General features: G+C 45.2%; 1 protein-coding gene across 5 annotated transcripts in view; it reads right to left on the bottom strand.

The window, feature by feature from the left end:
* Window positions 1-7451: 7451 nt before the first annotated feature.
* The window catches only part of HP1BP3 (heterochromatin protein 1 binding protein 3), a 37993-nt gene continuing 23290 nt past the window's right edge, over window positions 7452-22154 (bottom strand). For 4 of the 5 annotated variants that reach the window (XM_058676280.1, XM_058676291.1, XM_004592292.4 and 1 more), the window contains 5 exons: window positions 17862-17952; window positions 13799-13958; window positions 11815-11926; window positions 9783-9896; window positions 7452-9204 (listed from right to left, as the gene is read on the bottom strand). In XM_058676280.1, the coding sequence (XP_058532263.1) occupies window positions 8910-9204; window positions 9783-9896; window positions 11815-11926; window positions 13799-13958; window positions 17862-17952 (772 nt within the window). In that variant the 3' untranslated portion in view covers window positions 7452-8909. The remainder of the gene's footprint in view (window positions 9205-9782; window positions 9897-11814; window positions 11927-13798; window positions 13959-17861; window positions 17953-22154) is intronic. The other variant, XM_058676283.1, reaches the window with a different exon arrangement.

Below are 22154 nucleotides of genomic sequence, written 5' to 3' on the forward strand. Positions count from 1 at the left end.
AATACAGTATCTCCAAGCCAAGTGCATGTAGACATTTGAAGCTCACTCCTTCATTGTCACTTAGGTGTCAATGTTACCGCTACCTGGGCTACTTCCCCAGGTGACTGGAGTCAGCGGACCTAATTCCCGGGGCACACAGTGACTCCAAGTCCCTCCCATGACTGTGGCCCCATCCACAGTTCATTGGAGGTACACACCGCCCTTAGGGGTCAGCCAGCTCCTGGCAGCTGCTGCCCAATGCCTAGCCCCTGTTCATGCCAAAGCAGCCCTCAGGAGCCACCGGGAGCAGGATCTGCCAGCTGTGGGGTTCATGACTCACTTGCGTAGGCAGCCCCAAGGAACCGCCCCGTGTTCAGCCAGGGAAAGGATGGCAGCGGAGGCAGGCGGGGCCGGTGAGTCAGTGACAATTACTGAACTGCACAGGTGTGAGCCTGCTGTCACATCCTTTCTCCCAAATCCCAGAATCTGGCGCTGATGTTGCCAACTGAGCGGTGAGTGGGCAGCGACACCGTTGGAGCGCTGAACGTGGAGCCGAGGGGGTGAGCTCAGGCAGGCCTGGCACGCGAGCGGCTCCTCACGCGCACACACACGCTGGCATCTCCTTTTCCCCTGCGGCCCCACCCCATCCCGTCCCTGAGCACCCCTTGCTGAACCCTCATAAGTGTGCTCATGGCTGTCCCTGCAATCCATCCAGCACTGTCCCCCACAATAAGTGACCTAGAATGGAGATTTAAAAAAATTTTCAGTGTTACAGACTGGATTGTGTCATCACCTCACCAAATCTGTTTTGAAATCCTTCCCAATAGGATCCTAACGTTGTAACATAACCAGAATTGCAGGGGGTCTTTGCAGTCTGCTGCTTCACACCCCCAGCTCACAATGGCCAGGGCTGAGCTGCAGCCGAAGCTGGCAGCTTGAAGTGCCACCCAACATGGAAGCTCAGGTACTGGAACCGTCACTGCTGCCTCCCACAACGTCCTTAGCAGGAAACTGCAGTCTGGAGCCAGAGCTGGGAATCGAACCCAGGCATGGCGCTGTGGGCTGCAGATGATCCAAACCGGTGTCTTGGCTGCCAGTCTAAATGTCCACTCCTGTAGAGGTAAATTCAAATGAGATCATTTGTGAGGGTTTGCTGTGCGCCTGCACAATCCGATCTGCAATAAACAAGCCTGAAAGACTGGTGGGCGCAAGGTGTGTGTTAGTGTCAACAAGTGTCCAAGCCAGAGGGCAGGCCACAGGCTCTAGTTCAACTCTGCCTTTCCCGGTGGGCCAACAGACTATGTGCTTACCCAAGGTCACACCATTAGTGCCACTTTCAGCAGGGACACAGACTGCAGGGGCCTCTCCCTGCGTAAGGGTCAGGGCCAAGGGCACCGTCTCCCATTCTGCAGTGAACGTGCCCTTGGAGATCAGGTGATAGCATCCCAGGGCTTCCTCGGACCAGCCCTTGCGCCCTAGTGCTCTTTCTGGGTGCCCATCTTTGCCATCACAGAATGGCACGCCAAGCCCCACCCTATCTGTACAGTTGAAGGCCCACAAGGTGGCCTCTTGCTGCCTGTGATCCAGCTGAGGCAGAGGAATAGAGAATGGCCCCTGGCACTTGAATGAAGACTGGACACAAAACAAAACCACCCATCAAGTGCCTTCCGTCTCTCTGCGGCCTGGCTCTTCGTCCACACCTCTTACCCTCCTGGCTTCTCTTCTTTGGGGCCTGGCTTTGGAAACTCAAGATGGTCTATTTCCTTTTTTTTCTCCACTCCTCTTTAAATAAGCCCTTAACAATTAAAACAAAACAAAAAAAGCCTCATTTTATGGGTCAGTGTGGTGACATAGCAAGCTAATCAGCTGCCCACAGCTCTGGCATTCCATAAGGGGGCCAGTTCATGTCCTGGCTACTCCTCTTTTTTTATGATACAATTTTATTTTAGGATACAATTTTATAGGCCCTGGGATTTCCCTTGCCCCTTCCCAATATCCCTCTCCCTGCCCCCAATGGTTTCTCCTATATTATTATAATAGTATAGTCCTTTGCAATAGGTCATAAGTCCGTCATTCTGCTGTTTAAGTGTATCCTGATATTGTCCCATCCCACTGCTTTCCCTTCTATTATTAGAATACTACAGCTTTTCACATATAGTCATAAGTTCATTATTCTGCTATTTAAGTGTATCCTGGTATTGCAGGCATGGACAACGGCAAAAGGTGCACCATCCTATTGTCAAGATATATTTAACGGTTTTATTAGGAGTCAATCTGCGATTTGGAAGTAGAGATGCACACTGCATTGTATCTTCACTTCTGGATATGATAGTTTCTATTACATAGTTACATAAATGAAAAGCCACAAAAAAAATCAACAATAGGAATAAAGTTAAAAAAAATTTACAACACCATGTAGTCAAATAACATGCTACTGAATAACCAATATGTAGATGAAGAAATGGAAAAAAAAAAACCCCTTCTTGGAGAAAATGGTGCTACTGTATGATCTATGAGTCAGTGAAGAATTTAATAAAAAGAACTATTTTGAAGAAATGAAAATAAAAATATCAAAACACATGGGGTGCAGCAAAACCAGTACTGAAAAGGCTATTGATCTTACAATTTGCATGAAAGTTGCCTTATATCAGAGAACATATTGATATTTGTCCTTTTGGGACTGACTTATTTCACTGAGCATAACGGTCTCTAGTTGGAACAATTTGGTTGCAAATGGTAGAATTTCATTCTTTTTAATGGTTGAGTAGTATTCCACCAAGTAGATGTACCACAGTTTCTTTATCTCTCTTCTTTGGACGCACTTCTGGGCTGCTTCCACGTCTTTGCTATTGCAGACTGTGCTGCTGTGAATACAGAATCACAGATCCTGTTCGCATATGCAGAGTTCATTTCCTTTGGATATATTCCTAGGACAGCTGGGTCATACGGCAGGTTTATTTCAGTCCATACTGACTTCCACAGTGGTTGTACTAATCTACACTCCCAACTGTGGAGGAGGGTACCATTCTCCCCACATCCACGCCAGCAGGTGTTATTATTAGAGTTCTGAATGTAGGCCAATCTCACTGGAATTAGGTGAAACCTCCATGTGGTTTTCATTTGTATCTCCCTGACAGGTGGAGAGCCTGGGCTGCTCCACCTCTGATCCAGCTCCCTGCTTATGGTCTGGGAAAGCAGTGGAGGACAGGCTATGGCTTTAGGACCCTGCACCCCATGTGGGAGAGCTGGAAGAAGCTTCCAGCTTCGGATCAGCTTACATCTGGCCGCTGTGACCATTTTGGGGAGTGAACCATGGATGGAAGATCTCTCTCTGTTACTTTTACCTTTGGAATAAAAATAAATCTTAAAAAAAAATCTAATTTTAAAATATGCTGAGTAGGGGCTGGCAAAGTTGCACAGCATACCAGGATGCCAGCATTCCAAATGGGCCCCATTAGACTCCCAATTGCTCTACCTCCAAACCAACTCCCTGCAATTCCCTGGGAAGGCAGTGGAAGATGGTCCAAAGTGCTTGGGTCTTTGCCACCCATGTGGGCGACCCGGAAGCAGCTCCTGGCTCCTGGCTTGCTTAGTTCTGGCTGTTGCGGCCATTTGAGGAGTGAAAGTGGATGAAGATCTCTCCCTGGCTCTTTCAAGCAAAAACAAATTGTTAATATTTTTAAAGATTTATTTATTTTCTCATCGGAACTGAAGCTCTCCATCAGGAAAATGGACGTGTGAGGATGACGCAGCCTGGGCCTCAGGAAAGCATGGTTTCTGCTGCTGCTGGACAGCTTCAAAGACTGGATGAGTAAGATTCCCTGCAGAGTGGGCCAGCGGCGTGGCCTAGCGGCTAAAGTCCTCGCCTTGAACGCACCGGGATCCCATATGGGCGCCGGTTCTGGTACTGGCGGCTCCGCTTCCCATCCAGCTCGCTGCTTGTGGCCTGGGAAAGCAGTCAAGGATGGCCCAATGCTTTGGAACCCTGTGCCCACGTGGGAGACCCAGAGGAGGTTCCTGGTTCCCGGCTTTGGATCGGCACAGCACCGACTGTTGCGGTCGCTTGGGGAGTGAATCATCGGATGGAGGATCTTCCTCTCTGTCTCTCCTCTCTGTATATCTTTGTAATAAAATAAGTAAATCTTAAAAAAAAAAAAAAAAGATTCCCTGCAGAGTGAGTGTGCAAGCAGGACTTCCAACTTCCAGCTCATCCTTATGAAGCAACAGCACGTCCAAACAACCCACTCATTTCACAGTCCTCACTGGGAATTCCCCATGGCTTTTTTGCAACGTCAAGTCCACAGCGCAGAGTAGGATCATAAAAGCTGCGACACGCGCCGTGGCTCTGGGCGGGGGACAAGCTCATGCATGTGCCGGCGTCCAGTGAACTTGCCCCCTCCCACGCTAACTTGAGGGCAGCTGTGAAATCTGGACGATGTCCTTAAGAAGTAAGGGCAGTTCCAGACAATTCTCGGTAATCTCACCCCTAATTTCAACAGCACAGTCAAGACAGTGTTTTTAAATATGTCAAAATTTAAAAGACACTCTTACTAATAAATTTACGCAATTTCATTTCCAAGTCCTTTCCTTTTCTTGTTTATACATACTTATTTTTAAGATTCATTCATCTATCACTGGAAAGTCAGATTTACAGAGAGGAGAGACAATGATCTTCCATCTGCTGACTCACTCCCCAAGTCACTGCAACAGTCGGAGCTAAGCTGATCCAAAGCCAGGAGCCTGAAGCCTTTTCCAGGTCTCCCACGTGGGTTCTGGGTCCCAAAGCTCTGAACTGCTTCCACTGCCTTCCCAGGCTACAAGCAGGGAGCTGGAAGGGACGTGGGGAAGCTGGGATAAGAACCTGCGCCATACAGGATCCTGGTGGATGCAAGGTGAAGACTTCAGCCATTAGGCTACAGTGCCCACCAGTCCTTTGCTTTTTATTTTCTATTTTTTTGCAAAAAGTATTTTCACTGTTGATTTCAAAGAAAGGCAGGCAGACAAGCAGACAAACACCCACTGGCTCATTCCAGAGACCACAATGGCCTAGAACGGGCCAACCAAAAGCTAACGGCCTGCAACTGGCCTCCCGCCTGGGTATCAGTGACCCAAGGCATGACCTAAAGCTCCCAGGATGCATATCAACAGGAAGCTGTAATGAGAAGCAGAGCTGCAACGGGAACCCAGGGACTCCAGCACAGAACGGAGTGCCCCAGGTGCCAGCTTCATCACTGTAGGGTGCCTGCCCCGTCTGTGCTTCAAAGCCTTTCCTCTTCCCCAGGACTAGTCACAGGGCTGCTGGGCCAGCAGAGGGCATCATGAGCGCTTCACCCAATGTCCACAGCTCAAGAGAAAACTGCTAACCACTGTACGTAGCGCTCCAGTGTTTGCCAGTCCAAGAGTGTATCTGAACGTTGAACATGAGCAACGGGACTTAGGATCTTGATCAGCCTTGAAGAAAATATGAGACAGGCCAGTGTTGTGCAGGTAGATTGAGCCAAGGCTTACACAGCCACCATTCCCTATCACAGTGCTGATGCTAGTCCCAGCTATTCTGCTTTCAATCCAGCATACTGTGACGGTGCCAGGAAAGGCAGTGAAAGATGGTTCAAGTATGTGGGTGTCTGCACCGATGGGAGACCAAGGAAGTTACTAGCTCTTGACTTCAGCTGGCACAGCCCAACTGTTGTGCTCATCTGGGGAGTGAACCAGCAGAAGAAAGATCTGTCTCTTCCTGTCACTCAGTTTTTCAAATAAGTAAATCTTTCAAAAACCCAGAAAATTATTTCTGAAAACCTCCAATTAGGTAATCAGCATTCAACAGATCAGAAATAATTTTCCAATAAAATAACGAATTCTGGACCCAGCGTGGCAGCCTAGTGGCTAAAGTCGACGCCTTGCATGCGCCAGGATTCCATATGCACTGGTTTGTTACCCTGGCTGCTCCACTCCCTTCCAGCTCCTTGACTGTGACCTGGGAAAAGCAGCTGAGGATGGCCCAAGGCCTTGGGAACCTGCTCCCATCTTTGAGACCCAGAAGCTGCTTCTGGCTGCTGGCTTAGGGCCACCTCAGCTCTGGCTTGTGGCCACTTGGGCAGTGAACCAGCAGATGGAAAATCTCTCCTTCTCTCTGTAAATCTGCCTTGACAGTTAAAAATAAACAAATCTTAAAAAAAAAAAAGAATTCTGAACTGGCATTGCGGTGTAGCAGGCTGTTTTTCCTGGTAATGCCAGCATCAGATAATGACAATGGTTTCACACCTTTGCTATTCCACTTCCAATCCAGCTCTTTGTTAACACATATATAAAATCACAAGCAGGGCTGTTGTTGTGATAGAACAAAGTAAGCTGCTCCTTTCAATAACACCCATGCCATATCAGAGTACACCAATTTGATCCCAGCCCGCCTCCAATCCAGCCCCCTGCTCACACGCCTGGGAAGGCAGTGGAAAATGACCCAAGTGTGGGAGGAGCCCGAGGGCGTTCTAGGCTCCTGGCTTTGCTCCAGACCAGGCTGGCCGTTGTGGCCTCTTACAGAGTGAACCAGCAGATGACAGGCCTCCCTCCCACCCGTCCTCTCTCGACTTCTCCAATACAATTTTTTTTTAAAGATTTATTTATTTTATTATAAAGTCAGATATACAGAGAGGAGGAGAGACAGAGAGGAGTATCTTCCGTCCAGTGATTCACTCCCCAAGTGACCACAACGGCTGGTGCTGCGCCAAGCCAAAGCCAGGAACCAGGAACCTCCTCCGGGTCTCCCACGTGGGTGCAGGGTCCCAAGGCACTGGGCCATCCTTGACTGCTTTCCCAGGCCACAAGCAGCGAGCTGGATGGGAAGTGGAGCTGCCAGGATTAGAACCGGCGCCCATATGGGATCCCGGTGCGTTCAAGGCGAGGACTTTAGCTGCTAGGCCACGCCGCTGGCCCCACCTTCTTTTTAAAAAAAAAAAAAAATTGTGGGCCCGGCGGCGTGGCCTAGCGGCTAAAGTCCTCGCCTTGAACGCACCGGGATCCCATATGGGCGCCGGTTCTAATCCTGGCAGCTCCACTTCCCATCCAGCTCGCTGCTTGTGGCCTGGGAAAGCAGTCAAGGATGGCCCAGTGCCTTGGGACCCTGCACCCACGTGGGAGACCCGGAGGAGGTTCCTGGTTCCTGGCTTTGGCTTGGCGCAGCACCAGCCGTTGTGGTCACTTGGGGAGTGAATCACTGGACGGAAGATACTCCTCTCTGTCTCTCCTCCTCTCTGTATATCTGACTTTATAATAAAATAAATAAATCTTAAAAAAAAAGGTGAAGAAACACTGTCTTAATAAGTGGATTTTAATAAGCAAATAAACCAGAGCTTGTATTTTAAAAAGTAAAGCAAAACATTCCACCGCAAGGAATGTAAAACTCAAAGTGAGGTTAATAATACTTAGCTACTTCTGTGGAAACACTAGAAACTTTAAAACATAAGCTACTGGTCAGCAGCTTTTAAAATGTCATGTTTATTCGTATTTTTCAAAATATATGTACATTTAAAAAAAGGAAGATTTACAACAGGAAAGATTGCCTTACATGCAACACAATTCCAATAATTCATGATGGGATCACACATAATTACAATGGAATTTAAGCCAATCTTCTTCAGTCCATTTCCCACAGTTTAGGCTGCAGAAGGGATCCCAGGAGACAATGAAAGTGGAATGAAAATGAAAGAAACATCTTTTGTCTCTGGTAGCACTCAAGGGGCCAGAAGATGTACAGCAAAAAGTTTAAGACAATAAAAATATTAAGTGCCACAGGGAGGATAAATGATAACCAGAAACTGGAATTTCTCCAGTAGAAAGCTAGTACTACTTAACACAACTTCACAATATTGAAACAAATACAAGTAAGAAAGGGGTAGGTAGTAGGGCTTCATTTACTTATCTGTTTTTAATACCTCAAAAAAGAAGCCACTTGCTTAATATCAAAAGTGCTGTGGAAAGAAAACAGGGGAAAAAACCCAGAGATGAATCTCCAATCTAGTTTATTTTAGCAAATTGTTTGCTTTTCCATTTAACATTTCTATATTAGCATTGAGGGAACTCTCCAACGCTTCCTTACAAAAAAGGCAAACAGGAAATGACAATTCATGCTCCAAATATTAAAATATATATTTAAACATTTGATCAAGATTTCTATGTTTTGATTTTTGGTAACCAAGTGACACTAGAAATCACAGATTCAATACAGCCTTACACTTCCCCTTCAGTCAAAAACCAAGTGGTACAGAGACTGTGTGCTGCTGTTCAGGGAATACAACACGCAGCTCTGTGAAAAACACCTAGAAAATCAGTGTCAAGAGTGGCCCCCAGGAGCCGCCCGTCCTCAAATTGAATGAGATCACTTCGCTTCTGGCTTACTTCCAAAGCTAACATGTCTCTGTATTTACGGCCGGAGAGGAAGGATGAGTGGAGTGGTTTGTATAAATAAGATCACTACGGGTACAACCCAGCCTCCTCAGCAGGAGGGTCAACAGTCCAGTCAGTGCTATACTCTTTTTACTTCTTGCACCCGGCTGGCATCTGTTCTTGATGCTTTCTACAAATATAAAAACTTTTGCAACTGTTTACATAAAACTAGAGGGTGGGGAGGGGGAAGCGCCAAGCTGCCCATAAAAAAAGTCTGGGGAAGGGGAGCAACAAAGGGCAAATAAAGGTTACATGGTTGAATAAAGTCCAGGATTATTGCAGAAATTAAAATGACTCCAAGAGCAGGCACTGAGAACAGCACCTCAAGCTAGCCAATGCCTACGTGTGTTATGTATAGTCCCCTCCCCATAATGCTCAGAGAGGAGGGGGGAAAATGTAGTTTTAAAAACACCAAAACTAAAACAAATGCACACTGACCTTAGAAAATAAGATTTTGAATTCCATCATGATACCCTTATTTCCTATAAAATTTACTTTTTTGCTCTGAAAGATTTCTTCACGGTAGATTTGCCTTTAGCAGGCAGTTTCACTTCCTTTCTTGCTCTGGCTGCAGGCTTCTTTGAAGAGCCACCACCGGGTTTCTTAGTGACTGGGGGGGTGGGCCTGGCTTTCTTGGCTGGCGTCTTGGCCTTTGGAGGGGCTTTCTTGGCCAGAGGCCTCACTCGCCCCCGTGCGGCAGCTGGAACTTTAGGTGCAGGCTTGGACCCCCTTTGTTTCATGGCTGCAGCCTTCCCTGGGGACTTGGCTGGCGTTTTCTTCTGCAACCTGCAGCAACAAAAAAACAAAGGTAATGAGTTAATAAAGCAGAAATTCAGTTTGCCAGGACAGCCAGGTGCTCTGAAGAAACACAACACAGTAGACATCACCTAGGATGGCAATGTGACCGAATGACTTCCTAGTGACTTCAGTAAAACTGTTTAAAAATTCAGTCCAATTCATGGAAATCTACGCAAAATTTCATTTTCAGATTATTTTTCTTTCAACAAAGTATAAATATATACATTCATACATATTTTGTATATACACAAATGTATACTCCTAGAGAGGCTTAACCAAAAGGTTTATTACACAGTGAGAGTTTCATTATACTCAGGAGCCTCTGTATTTTCAGAGAAGATAAATTTCAATGTCACACAAAGAACCTGAGAATTTTGAGCTCTTAAAACACTTTTCTATCTGAACCCTTTCCACAGTGGCACTTCAGAAAGTTCATATATATCATGAAAAATGTACACATGGATTTCAATTTTTTTTGGCATCCAAATAAACTACTCATTTCCCATGAACATTTTGCAGCCCCCATACTCCTCCCCACCCCACGCAGGGTTTCCACACACCCACACCTTCTCTTAGGTGGCGGCTCCTCATCCTCAGAGTCATGCTCTGATGACTCATCGTCATCTTCATCCTCGTCCTCAGAATCCTCTGGCTCTTTCTTCGGAAACAGAACTCCCGGGCTAAAAAAACAAAAATCCATTACAGCCAGCCGTCCACACGGGGGAGTGTAGGCTTCACCTGCCCCACCCAGGGGCCAGTAGGGATAAGAACCGGTGCCCATATGGGATCCCAGCATATCCCAGGTGAGGACTTTAGCCACTAGGTTACCACACCGTGCCCTAATATCCGTTTTTTTCCCGTTAAAGTATGAATTAATATTCTGTAATCACATTAAGACACTTTCCTTCCGTCCTTTTTTTTTTTTTAAGATTTATTTATTCTATTGGAAAGGCAGTGCAGATTTGTACAGAAAGCAGAGACAGAGACAAAGACCTCATGTCTACTGGTTCACTCCCTAAGTGGCCACAGTGGCCGGAGCTGAGCTGATCCGAAGCCAGGAGCCAGGAGTTTCCTCTGGGTCTCCCATGCGGGTGCAGGGTCCCAGAGCCTTGGGCCGTCCTCGACTGCTTTCCCAGGCCACAAGCAGGGAGCTGGATGGGAAGTGCAGCAGCTGATACATGAACTGACATTCACATGGGATTGACACTTGCAAGATGAAGATTTAATCAATGAGCCATCACGCAAGGCCCTATAATTCCCTTGAGATTCATTTATTTATTTATTTTAAAAGATTTATTCATTTTTATTACAGCCAGATATACACAGAGGAGGAGAGACAGAGAGGAAGATCCTCCATCCGATGATTCACCCCCCAAGTGCGCCACAACGGGCCGTTGCGCACCGATCCGAAGCCGGGAACCTGGAACCTCTTCCGGGTCTCCCACGCGGGTGCAGTGTCCCAATGCATTGGGCCATCCTCAACTGCTTTCCCAGGCCACAAGCAGGGAGCTGGATGGGAAGTGGAGCTGCCGGGATCAGAACCGGCGCCCATATGGATCCCAGGGCTCTCAAGGCGAGGACTTTAGCTGCTAGGCCATGCCGCCGGGCCCTTGAGATTTATTTTATTTGAAAGGCACAGATACACAAAGGAGGCGGGGGGGGAGGAGAGATCTCCCATTGTTGGTACCCTCTCCAAATGGCCTCAACAGCAAGAGATGACATAGCCCAAAGCCAGCACCCTGGAGCTTGTTTTGGGCCCCCCACATGGGTGCAGGGGCCCAAGGAATTGAGCCATCCTATGCTGCTCTCCCATAAGCAGGGAGCTGGATGCGTAGTGCAGCATCTGGGACTTCCACTAGTGCTGGCATCTCAGGTGAAAGCCTAGCATAACACGCCACAGTACAGGCCCTGAAACATACATGTAATTTTCTAATATCTTCCTATCATTATCACTTAAAGAAAACATGAGTATCAAAATGACTGTCCAAGAATCTCAAGAATCGAGTGCTTCATTTGAAAAACAACTGGCTAATAAACTCTGTAGGACAGCAAAAACTCCAATTTAGTCTTAGTTTTAAATTCATTTAGAGGGAGACAGGGCAGGATAAAGAATGTGTATCCACATGCGTGTCATGAGCTTGTATGTGTTATACAGAGACCTTCCGTCTGCTGGTTCATTCCCCCAGTGCTCTCAATGGCAGGAGCGGGCCAGGTCAAAGCAACAAGCCGGAACGCCATCTGGTTCTACCACGGGGTGGCAGGGTTTCAAGCACTTGTGTAATGTTCATCTGCTACTGCTCAGGACTGCATCAGCACAAAGTTGGATCAGATGCAGAGAAGCCATGACTTGAATCAGAAACTCAGATGTGATGTGGGCATCCCAAGCAGCAGCTTAACCCACTGTCCAGTTACCTGTCCCCTCTCCTGTCCTTATATGGAGACCTTTTGCTTCAAGACAATATTGCCTGAACGATTCATTTTCATACATTTCCAGTTGTGTGTAACAGCAATAAGGGTAAAATAAATTAAACCAATCATATAACCTAAAATCAGACTTTAAATCCACCGTGGCCAATAGTTCCTATTAAAAGTGCTTACCTGGGGTAATAGGGAAAACAGAGCTGGAAGGTGCCACTGAATCCTTTTCCAGAGATCTGCTCCATCCACCCGTTCTTTTCACATTTCTGTAGAGTTTTCTTCAGCAAATGCACTGAACAAAAATAGAAGAAAGTCTAACTAGTCATGCTGGATCATTCTCTCAACCAGTTCTGTCTTCTCACATTAACTGACACATGCCAAGTCAATCTTTCGTAGTCAAAGGAAATTAATTCAGTGACCACAAACTAGGAAATGGTGAAATCAAAATGAAGGCTGCTGAGATGTACTTCTCATTTCCCTGTGAGCACACACCAGCCCACACAGCTTCGGGGGCCACACGCTAACAAGACACAAAATCAGTGTTGCTTTCCACTCATTTAAAGAGGTGTGGAGAGCCATACAGCATTGACAAAATGAACATATATAACTCCTTATAAACCAACAAAAAATACTGTGGCTTCTGAAGGTCTCACCAATTTTTCAGACATACATTTATCAAAAGCATATTTAATGGTGATACAGTGTCTCAAAACCAGCTACACTGGTTAATACAGATTTCATGAACCAGTCCACAGTGAGCTACATGCATGTATCTTACATAAATCAGTTTGCAAAGTAGATAGCAATTCTTGCAATTCTTTTTTTTAAAACATTAAAATATACATATTGCACACACGTTAAAAGTCAAGACTTCAAAATTACCTTTTTTGAAAATTATCTGAAGTATTTTGTTTCAGAGCTTCAATCAATAACCTAAGTTGCATACAGTCTAAAACTAACTTGATTTCAAAGTGAAACTAGATGTTTTGGTAAACATTCTGAAGCAAGCAAAAATGCACTAGGGAAGAGGTTTTGTGAACCTCAGAATCTATCTAAATGACAATAAACTACGTGTCAGAAAAAGCTTTACATTTATACAGCAAGTTCAATAACCCAGCTGGGCGGGTCCCAGTCTTCCTGGCAGCTCAGAGGAATCTCACTTGCCCTGCACCACCAAGAGGGTGGAGGGAATGTGACTATCCCACCCCCAGGAACCCTTCTACCCAGCAAAGACATCCAGACCTGAGAGGCGGGAGGACGCCAGGGGACTCATACCTAAACCCCTAAGGACTGCAAACTGAATGCAGCTAGGGGTCTCCCTGCTTCACTAAGCTCTCGCCTGGGATGGCAGGTGTGCAATTCTCATAATTAAACTATGCTTCAGTACTTAAAAAAGAAAAGCCAGAGTTTTGATGCAACATGTGAGAGTGCTGCCTGCAGCACCAGTACCCCATATGGGCACCAGTTTCTTTCCCGGTGCCACCAGGAAAGCAGTGGAAGATGGTTCAAATGCCTGAGCCACTACACCCATGTGGGAGCCTCAGAACAAGTGCCGAGCTCCTGACTTAATCCTGTCTCAGTCCTGGTTGCTGCAGCCATTTGGAGACTAAACCAGCGGATGAAAGATCTCTCTTTTTTCAAATATAAATCCTTGAAAAAAAATCTTCATAGTAAAGTAAAATCAAATTCTATTAAGTAGACACTGAAATTATGGGTACTGTTTGGACAATTTTATAATTTTTTTAAAGATTTACTTATTTTCCTTGGAAATCAAAGTTACAGAGAGACATAAAAAAAAGGGAAGGAAAGAGGGAGAAATCTTCCATTTGCTGGACCACTCCCCTACTGATGCAATTGTCAGAGCTGAACTGGTCTGACACCAGGAGCCAGGGTCTTCCTGAAACTCCCATGTGCCCAAGACCTGAGCCATCCTCTGCTGCTTTCCCAGGTCAGGAGCTGGATTGGGAGTGAAGCCAGAGCTTCCACACGGGATGCTGGTGCCCATAGGTGAAAAATCAGCTAGCTATGACACCATACCGGCCCCTAAAATCTGAAGTTTTAAAGCTAGATTTTCCTTCTAGATTTTCCAAGTCAGTAGCTACAACTTTCATATTAGTAATATGATTTCTAAAGCTGGTAAAACGCATACAACTCTGATACTTACTCTGGTAGTTAGAATTGGTCCCCGGGTGGTTCTCCAGGACATATTTCTTCAAAGCCGTGGTAGAGCAGGTCTTGGGCTCGTTCATGGCAGCAATGGCAGACAAGATTGCATATTCCATCAGGCTTCCACCCAGCAGGGGCTTCTCCCCTGATTTCTTCAGCTGTTTTCCAAGGAGGAAGAGAAAAGCATCAAGACAACACTCTCCCAAAGCAGGTCAAGACAAGACTCCTCTGCACCAGGTGGGTCGGAGTTCCTGCATCAGCACAGATATGTTTTACAATAAATTTTCAGATTAGGGACTTTGTCTTCTCATTCACCAAGGTATTCAATCTTTCTGGAGTCCCAACCCTCTTACAAATGCAGCCACTTCCGTTTACCCAACCGCCCATCCTAAGACATCAACTGATAGCCGACCCTCCCGACATGGACAGCTCCCTCCCAAGAAGCAAGTCAACCTCCCAAAAACCAACTCTTCAAGACTACCTTCTTTTTCAAATTAAAGAATGAAGCAGTCATAAAATCTTAGCCTTAAAAAAATCCTATCAGAAAAACAGCTAAGGAAAATTCTGGTAGATACTTAGGGTACCATACAATTGCATACTGTATGACAAAAAGCTGGGAGTATCTCAGTACTGATAAATAGAGCGAAGGCGAACATGAGGAATGTTCCACAGCAGCAGTCCTCAAAGGCTAGGCCACCACAGGTGGAAGGCCATGAGACTCATCTTTCAGAGGATCTCAAAGTTCAAAACTATTTCCATAACAGAACTATAATGTGGTTTATCTTTTTCACTGTGTCAACATATATTCTGATTGCTTGAAACCAATGGTTGATAAAATTATTGCTACAAAGCAAGGTAAAGGTACTAAAATGAACCAGATGTTATACTGTCTACATCACTGCTATGCACATAACGTTAAAAAAAAAAATGTTTCACTTAGAAATGCCTCTGAGGAAGTAGTGAAAATTATTAAACCTCAACTATAATGTGTGCACCTTCTGATACTTTATGGGATGAAACAGGAAGAGTGAATATCTGCTACATACACAGCTAAGACACTAATCGTAAGGAAAGCGCTGGGATTGGTATTCTGGTTTAGCTTAAGCTGATGCATGCAATGCCAGCATCCCACACAGGTACTGGTTTGGCGCCTATCCGTTCCATGATCCAGGTCCCCACTGCTTCACTCAGGAAAGTAGTGGAAGAGGGCCTCTGTGCAACCAACCAGGCAGACTCAGAAGAAGTCTCTGGCTCTTGGCTTTCGTGTGGCAAAGCCCCAGCTGTTTTGGTCATTTGGAGGCTGGACCAGTGGCTGGCAGATCTTTCTCCACTACTCCCTCTTAACTCCACCTTTCAAATAAACAAAATAAATTCTTAAAAAAAAAAAAGAGGGGCCCGGCATGGTAGCCCAGTGGCTAAAGTCCTTGCCTTGCACGGGCCAGGGTCCCATTTGGGTGCCAGTTCATGTCCCGGCTGCTCCATTTCCACCCAGCTCCTTGCTTGTGGCCTGGGAAAGCAGTCAAGGATGGCCCAAGGCCTTGGGACCCTGCACCCGCATGGGAGACCCAGAAACAGCTCCTGGCTTCAGATTGGCTCAGCTCTGGCTGCTGCGGTCAACTGGGGAGCAAACTAGTCGACTAGTGGATGGAAGATCTTTCTCTCTGTTTATCATAAAAAAAAAATCAGCGGAACAGAACTGAGAGCCCATAAACGAACTCTTATGTTTATGGTCAACTGGTTTGTGGGAATGTGCCAAGAAAATTCAGTAACGAAAGGATAGTCTTTCCATAAACAGCGCTGGGATGATTGTCCGCATGCAAAAAGAAGGAAGCTCTCAGGTGTCATCAACGGATTGTCCCCCATCTCCTGGCACTGATGCTGTTTCTCAGCAAGGAGGGTCCCCCTATGCCTCCTCTTCTATGGACACATGAGAACACAAAAACAAAAACAAACAAACAAAAAACCAGCTTGAACCATTTGTCCCAACCACTTCCTCCACAGCCACCATTCCTAACCCTAATCAGAGGTCCACAAGGGCATGTATCCCTCTCAACTATGTAAACTATTCAAAAAGTCAATCTTAGCTCACTGTCCCGCCTCTGGCCTTCCTAAGGCAGACCCTGGGAGGTAACTGAGTTCCCGCAGCTCTTGCACAAGGTCTGGACTAAGCTCCAGTCCTAGCTTTGGCACCATGGCCATTGCACATCTGAGGAGTGAAACCAGTTGACGGCAGCTTTTTGTCTCTCATTATCTAATTCATAATTAAAACGAAAAATTTTTAAAAATGTGTAATTTGAAGAGACATCTTACTGAAGAAATTAAATGGTCATTAATAATAGACAAGATGCTTAGCATCAATAGTCAGCAGGCAAATGCCAATCAAAACCATGAAATACCAGCTCATATCCAGTACCACAGCTACAGCTAAAACATATAAGCATAAAGAACACAACAGTTGACAAGGACATGGAGCAACTGGAATATACACTGCTGGAGAAAATGTAACATGGTGCTGCCATTACTGCCAGTCTCTTAAAACATAAATTAATCATACAGGGTGCAATGTCATTGCTAACTATATAGCACGTGAAAATAAAAGATACAACTGGTCACTGAGGTCTGGCACAGTGGTTAGGTCATTTCTTGGTACGTTTGGGATCTATATACAAGTGCTTTGCTAAGACCTGGCTATTGTGTTTCCAATTCAGATCTCTGCTCATGCACAACCTGGGAGCAGCAGGTGATGGCTCGAGTGTTTGGGCCCCTGCCAAACACAGACTGAATTCTGGGCTCTATAGCTTCAGTCTCGCTGTTGTAGGTATCTGGTTAGGTAAGGGATCAAAGATGAATCAATAGATCTCTCTCCCTTTCCAATAAAATGAACAGAAATAAAAATTTAAATAGCAGCAAACAGCTACAGCTAGACAGTAAGTGACAATAATCCAAACGTTCATCAACTCACAAACGAATAAACAAAATGTGTTAGATCAACAAAATGAATACAATTTGCTAATAGAGTACTGATACAGGCTAGAACACAGGTAACAATAAAACATTACACTAAGTGAAAAGCCAAACACAGGAGGCCACATAGTGAATGATTCTTTATATATGGAACGTGCAAGGAAGGCAAATCTAGACAGAAAGAAGACAAGTAGGCTAAGTGAGGCCAGGATGGGAACAGGAACTGATTGCAGATCGGCACAAGAGAGCTTTCCTGAGGGATGGAAATGCACTAAATGATTGTGCAAATAGCTGCACAACTGTCACTTTATTAAAAATCATCAAATCATACACTATGACTTAAAACAAAAGCTACCACTTGCTGAGTTTTGTTGTAGCATCAAAAAATGGTATTAACAATTCACCTTTTTTCTAATTGTGTCTGTGTGAGGCTGGAAGTTCTTTTGGATATAATCCAAACCATAAGGAAGAATTAGGTGACTTCTATTATAGCCAGATATCAAAGACATGTATAAAAATGTACGCAGTGTACCCTAGCTCATTAAACAAAGTGTTTCATAAAAAGTGTATCAGTTAATATAGTGTTATATTTCATAAAAAATGTATTGCTATGTTAATATATAGTGTGCTTACTACTGTTATTTTAAAATAATTGATACAAGGGCCAGCATGGTGGTATAGTGGTCTAATCTTCCAACAGCAGCACTGGCATCCCATGTGGGCACTGGCTCAAGTCCTGGCTGCTCCACTTCTGATCCAGCTCCCTGCTAACAGCCTGGAGTGCAGTGGAGGATGTCCCAAATCCTTGAGTCCTGTACCCATGTGAGAAACCCAGAAGAAGCTCCTGGCCTCAGACCGGCTCAGCTCCAGCCACTGCGGTTATTTTGAGAGTGAACCAGCAGAGAGAAGTTTCTCTGTCTCTCCTTCTCTCTGAAAGTTTGACTTTCATGCATAATAAATCAATCTTTAAAAATAGATTAATATAACTACAACATAAAGATCTTTGGGATCCCAACAAATTTTTAGAGTGCAAGAAGGTCCTCAAACACAAAACTTGAAGACCCCTTTCCCTATAAGCACAGCCTTCAGTCTCTAACCTGGAATGTCCCTGAAGCGCCTTTGCCAGTTATCTGTTCTAACTGGCCTCTCTCTACTGCTCTCTGCAGAGCATTCTTCAACAGCTGAGGCCTGCAGGAAAAAACAAAATACAGTGATAAATGTGTCAATGAAAGAAAAATGTAAACACAGGGTTAATCCCAGATTTAGAATGCCAATTCTTTCCACTTGCGATGTTTTGTTAAAATGGACAAAACAACAATGACGAACTGCTGACACCCCTTAACAATGGTGGCAAAGTCAATGCTTGTATACACAGAACCACGTACCACACAGAACCCACGCCTATGCTTTATGCTCTTTCAAGCCTCACCTAACTCTGCAATTTTTTAAGGCAAAAATCTGGACATTAAATATTAGAAATGCACAACCAAAATTAAGAAGAAATAAAATCTTGAGATTATTTAGAGTTGAAACTGGTGAGAATCTAAGAGGCTTCCAAAGAAATTCAAAGTTCAAAACTCAATCCTGGGTTACATGTACTTTAAATAGTAAACAAAACTCCTAAGATTTTCAAACATGTTGGAGGACAACATAAAGTCTGTGTGTAAACCAGCATGTTCAGTTTTTCCTTTAGGATTGTAAAAAAGTCAGATATCAAACTTAGAAGGTAACTATGGATTTAGTACGGAGCGTGACGCTCACACCACGACAAAGTGTGCTGGAGCTCAAACCGAAAAACTCTGACATTAGTTAAGTACTTAGCGGGCCCTAACACTGTTCTAAAGTACTTAACATATTCTACGAATTTTAAGATCAGTGAGTTACACAACATTCATTGAAAAGGATTCTGAGACACAGAGAGGTACAGAATGACAGAACCAGGATCTCAACAAGGGACCCAGTTCCAAAGTCCATGCTCTTACTCACAATGCTCTCCAGCTCCCCGTCAATGACAGCACACACCCAACTCTTATCTCACATGGGGCACATATTATTTTAAGAGTGGTCCAGAGATTTGCTGCTTCATTCATTCATTTCATGTTTATCAAGTATCTACAACATGTGAGGCCATGGGCAAATAAATACTGGACCTTAAGAATCTGATCTTCAAATGAGGCATACAGACAATGAAAAAATAAAATCCAAGTAAAATATGCAGGAGGATAGCATGTGATGAGTGGGTTTTTTTGGTAGTGGAGAAAAATAGGCAGAGAAGTAAGATTCAGAACTTGCAGAATGGGTCCAACTGCTGTGGCAGAGCAAGCTAAAGACTACCTATAAGCCTGGCATCCCATTATAGGAGCTAGTCTGAGTCCTAGCTGCTCCTCTTCAAATAGAGCTCTTGTTAATGTGCCTGGTGGAAAATAGCTCAAATTCTTGGGCCCCTGCCACCACTGTCGGAGACCAGGGTGAATTGGTTCCTGACTTGGGTCTGGCCCCGCCCTGGTTGCTGCAAGTATTTGGGGAATAACTAGTAGATATCAGAGCTCTCTTGCTTCTATCACCCCACTTCTCTCTTTCTTAGAAGAAAAAGAAAAGAAATAATTCACAACAGACAGATTTTCATTGGATTCTTTTAAGTTAATGCAATGTGTGGGCCTCCTTAGGACACCGATTTAAGGACAAAACAACTATAAAGCATTCAGGGTACAAGTGTGGACATCTGAATATGGACTGGGTATTAGACAATACTAGGATTTATTATTTTTTTAAATTAGTTTTTTTTGCAATTTTTTAGGAATTTTGTTATGGATTATATTTGTATGATGTTATCTTCTTCCTATCTTTTTCTGAGCCTATCTGAAAACTTCCAAAATAAAATTTAACAACATGGGCCCTGGCGTGGTGTCCTAGTGGCTAAAGTCTTGCCTTGAACACGCTGGGATCCCATGTAGGCACTGGTTCTAATCCCGGCTGCTCCATGTCTCATCCAGCTCCCTGTCTGTGGCCTGGGAAGGCAGTCGAGGACCCTGCACCCATGTGGGAGACCCGGAGGAGGTTCCTGCCTGGCTCCTGGCTTCGGGTCGGTGCAGCACCGGCCATTGCGGCCAGTTAGGGAGTGAATCATCAGATGGAAGATCTTCCTCTCTGCCTCTCCTCCTCTCTGTATATGACTTTCCAATAAAAACAAATACATCTCTTTCAAACAATCGTTAACACTATGAGCACCCTGTGGTGCAGCAGATTGAAGCACGTCCCTTGTCTAACTCTTAAGAAAGTGGAGAAGCTGCTAAGGCGGCAGGTAATGGCCCATGCATCTGGGTCCGAGAGCTGGACTAAACTCCTGGCTCCTGGTTTGGACATGACCTAATTCTAGGTGTTGTGCGCAGTGGCAGAGAGAACTAGTGGAGGGAAGATGGATGGATCTTGTTTGCCTCCTATCTCCTCCCAGCCTTTTCTATAATGCTGCTTTTCAAAACAGAACAAAATAAAAACAAAACAAAAATGCAGTAAGGACTCTTTTTCCATTATATGGGAACTGAATCATTTGAGCCATCATTACTGACTCTCAGGGAAGTTACAGAGAGCAGGTCTATAAACAACTCAGACCTGAAACAACAACCCTGAATTTTCCCACTCTTCTGTTTGGCAATGTCAGTACGGCTGAATTTGCATCTTCAACGTGTCTGACACAACTGCGCTAAAAGTGGAAGTAAAGAAAAAGTTAGCAATTTGGAAGAGCACAAAGAAAGGTTTTGACCATACACCTACTACCAGATAAATTTTCTTTCAACATAAGATGATGAAAAAGTGCTCCTTGTTTTTAAAGATTATTTTTATTTAAAAGGCAGTTATAGAGAAGGAGAGAGACACAGCGATCTTCCATCCTCTGGTTCATAGCCCCAACGCCGCAATGGCCAGAGCTGGGCTGATCCAAAGCCAGGACCAGGAATTTCTTTCCAATCTCCCACATGAGTGCAGGGACCCAAGCACTTGAGCCATCTTGCACTGCTTTCCCAAGTGCATTGGCAGGGAGCAGCCAGGACTTGAACTGGAACCCAGTTGGAACGTCAGCACAAGCAGAGGCCTAGCCTGCTATGACGAGAAATGGGGAAAGGTATTTAACCTAACCTAGCAGCTGAGTTGCAAGTTAAGGCTCCTTCGGCCTGTCCCTGTGAGCCAGCCGAGTGTCTCTGATGCCGCTTCAAAACCCAATGAAAGGCAAATGACTTCTTGGAGTGGTGATAACAATGCAGAGGACACAGCCACTGGCACTAGTTAGACTTTCAATGGCTTGTGAGATGGATCCACTAGATAAATTTTCAAATATGTGACAACTAAGGCCTACATGTCTAATCAGTAGCAGGTAGCTACAGAAGATGAGATGAAACTACACCCTTCAGCAACTCTTAAGAGTAAGGGCTGCGGGCCCGGCGCAATAGCCAAGTGGCTAAATCCTTGCCTTGTATGTGCCGGGATCCCATATAGGCACCATTTCATATTCCAGCTGCTCCACTTCCAATGCAACTTCTGCTCTTGGCCTGAGAAAGCAGAAGATGGCCTAAAGCCTAGGGACCCTGCACCCACATGGGAGACCAAGAAGCTCCTGGCTTCGGATTAGCTCAACTCTGGTCGTGGCAGGCATTTGGGGAGTGAACCAGTGGATGGAAGATCATCTTTCTCTCTGTACCTCCTTCTCTCTGTGTGTCTGCCCCTCCTCCCTCCCACCCCACACCCGGCTCCCCAGTCCGACCAAGGGTTCGAAAATCTCTGGAGAGAATGCAATGGGACAGGCAGGTGGCAAGCCTATGCAATGAAGTCTGCCTTCCTGTCCATCAGATGATCCCTTCCCCAGCATGTGCCCCCCCGTCCCCGACCCCCAGGACTCGGTGGTGATACGTAACCACTCCCCTTCCCAGGCTGTAAGCCAGGCAATGAAGAGGCGTGCATGCTTTCTCTCAGCGCAAACACAGTATGGAAGTAGAAACATCTCTCTCCCACCTTTCCCCTTTGCCCACTCTATCCCATGTGTTTCTGTGAGTTCATTTTTTAAATAAACTTTACAAAAACAAAACAAAAAAGGCCCCTCCGTTCCAAATCAGTGCTGCGTGCAGGTCTGATTCCATCTTCAGCCCTTGAGTGCAGGCTGCTGCTAATGTAGACCCTGGGAAGCAGTGGAGATGGCTCAAGTGATTTTAAGTTTTGCAGTTCGTTGGTTGAGCCCAGATCAGCCCTGTTTGTTACAGGTGTTTCAAGCGTGATAACAGCTTTATTTGTCTCTCAAAAGTTCAAGTAAAACAAAACACGTTAGCAAAGTTGAACTGATCTCACGTAAAGTATAATCAAAAGGAAAGAAAAAGACTTGGAGGGAGGATATGGACTCTAGCTAC

Source organism: Ochotona princeps, chromosome 2 (assembly GCF_030435755.1).
Source record: "Ochotona princeps isolate mOchPri1 chromosome 2, mOchPri1.hap1, whole genome shotgun sequence".
NCBI lineage: Eukaryota > Metazoa > Chordata > Mammalia > Lagomorpha > Ochotonidae > Ochotona > Ochotona princeps.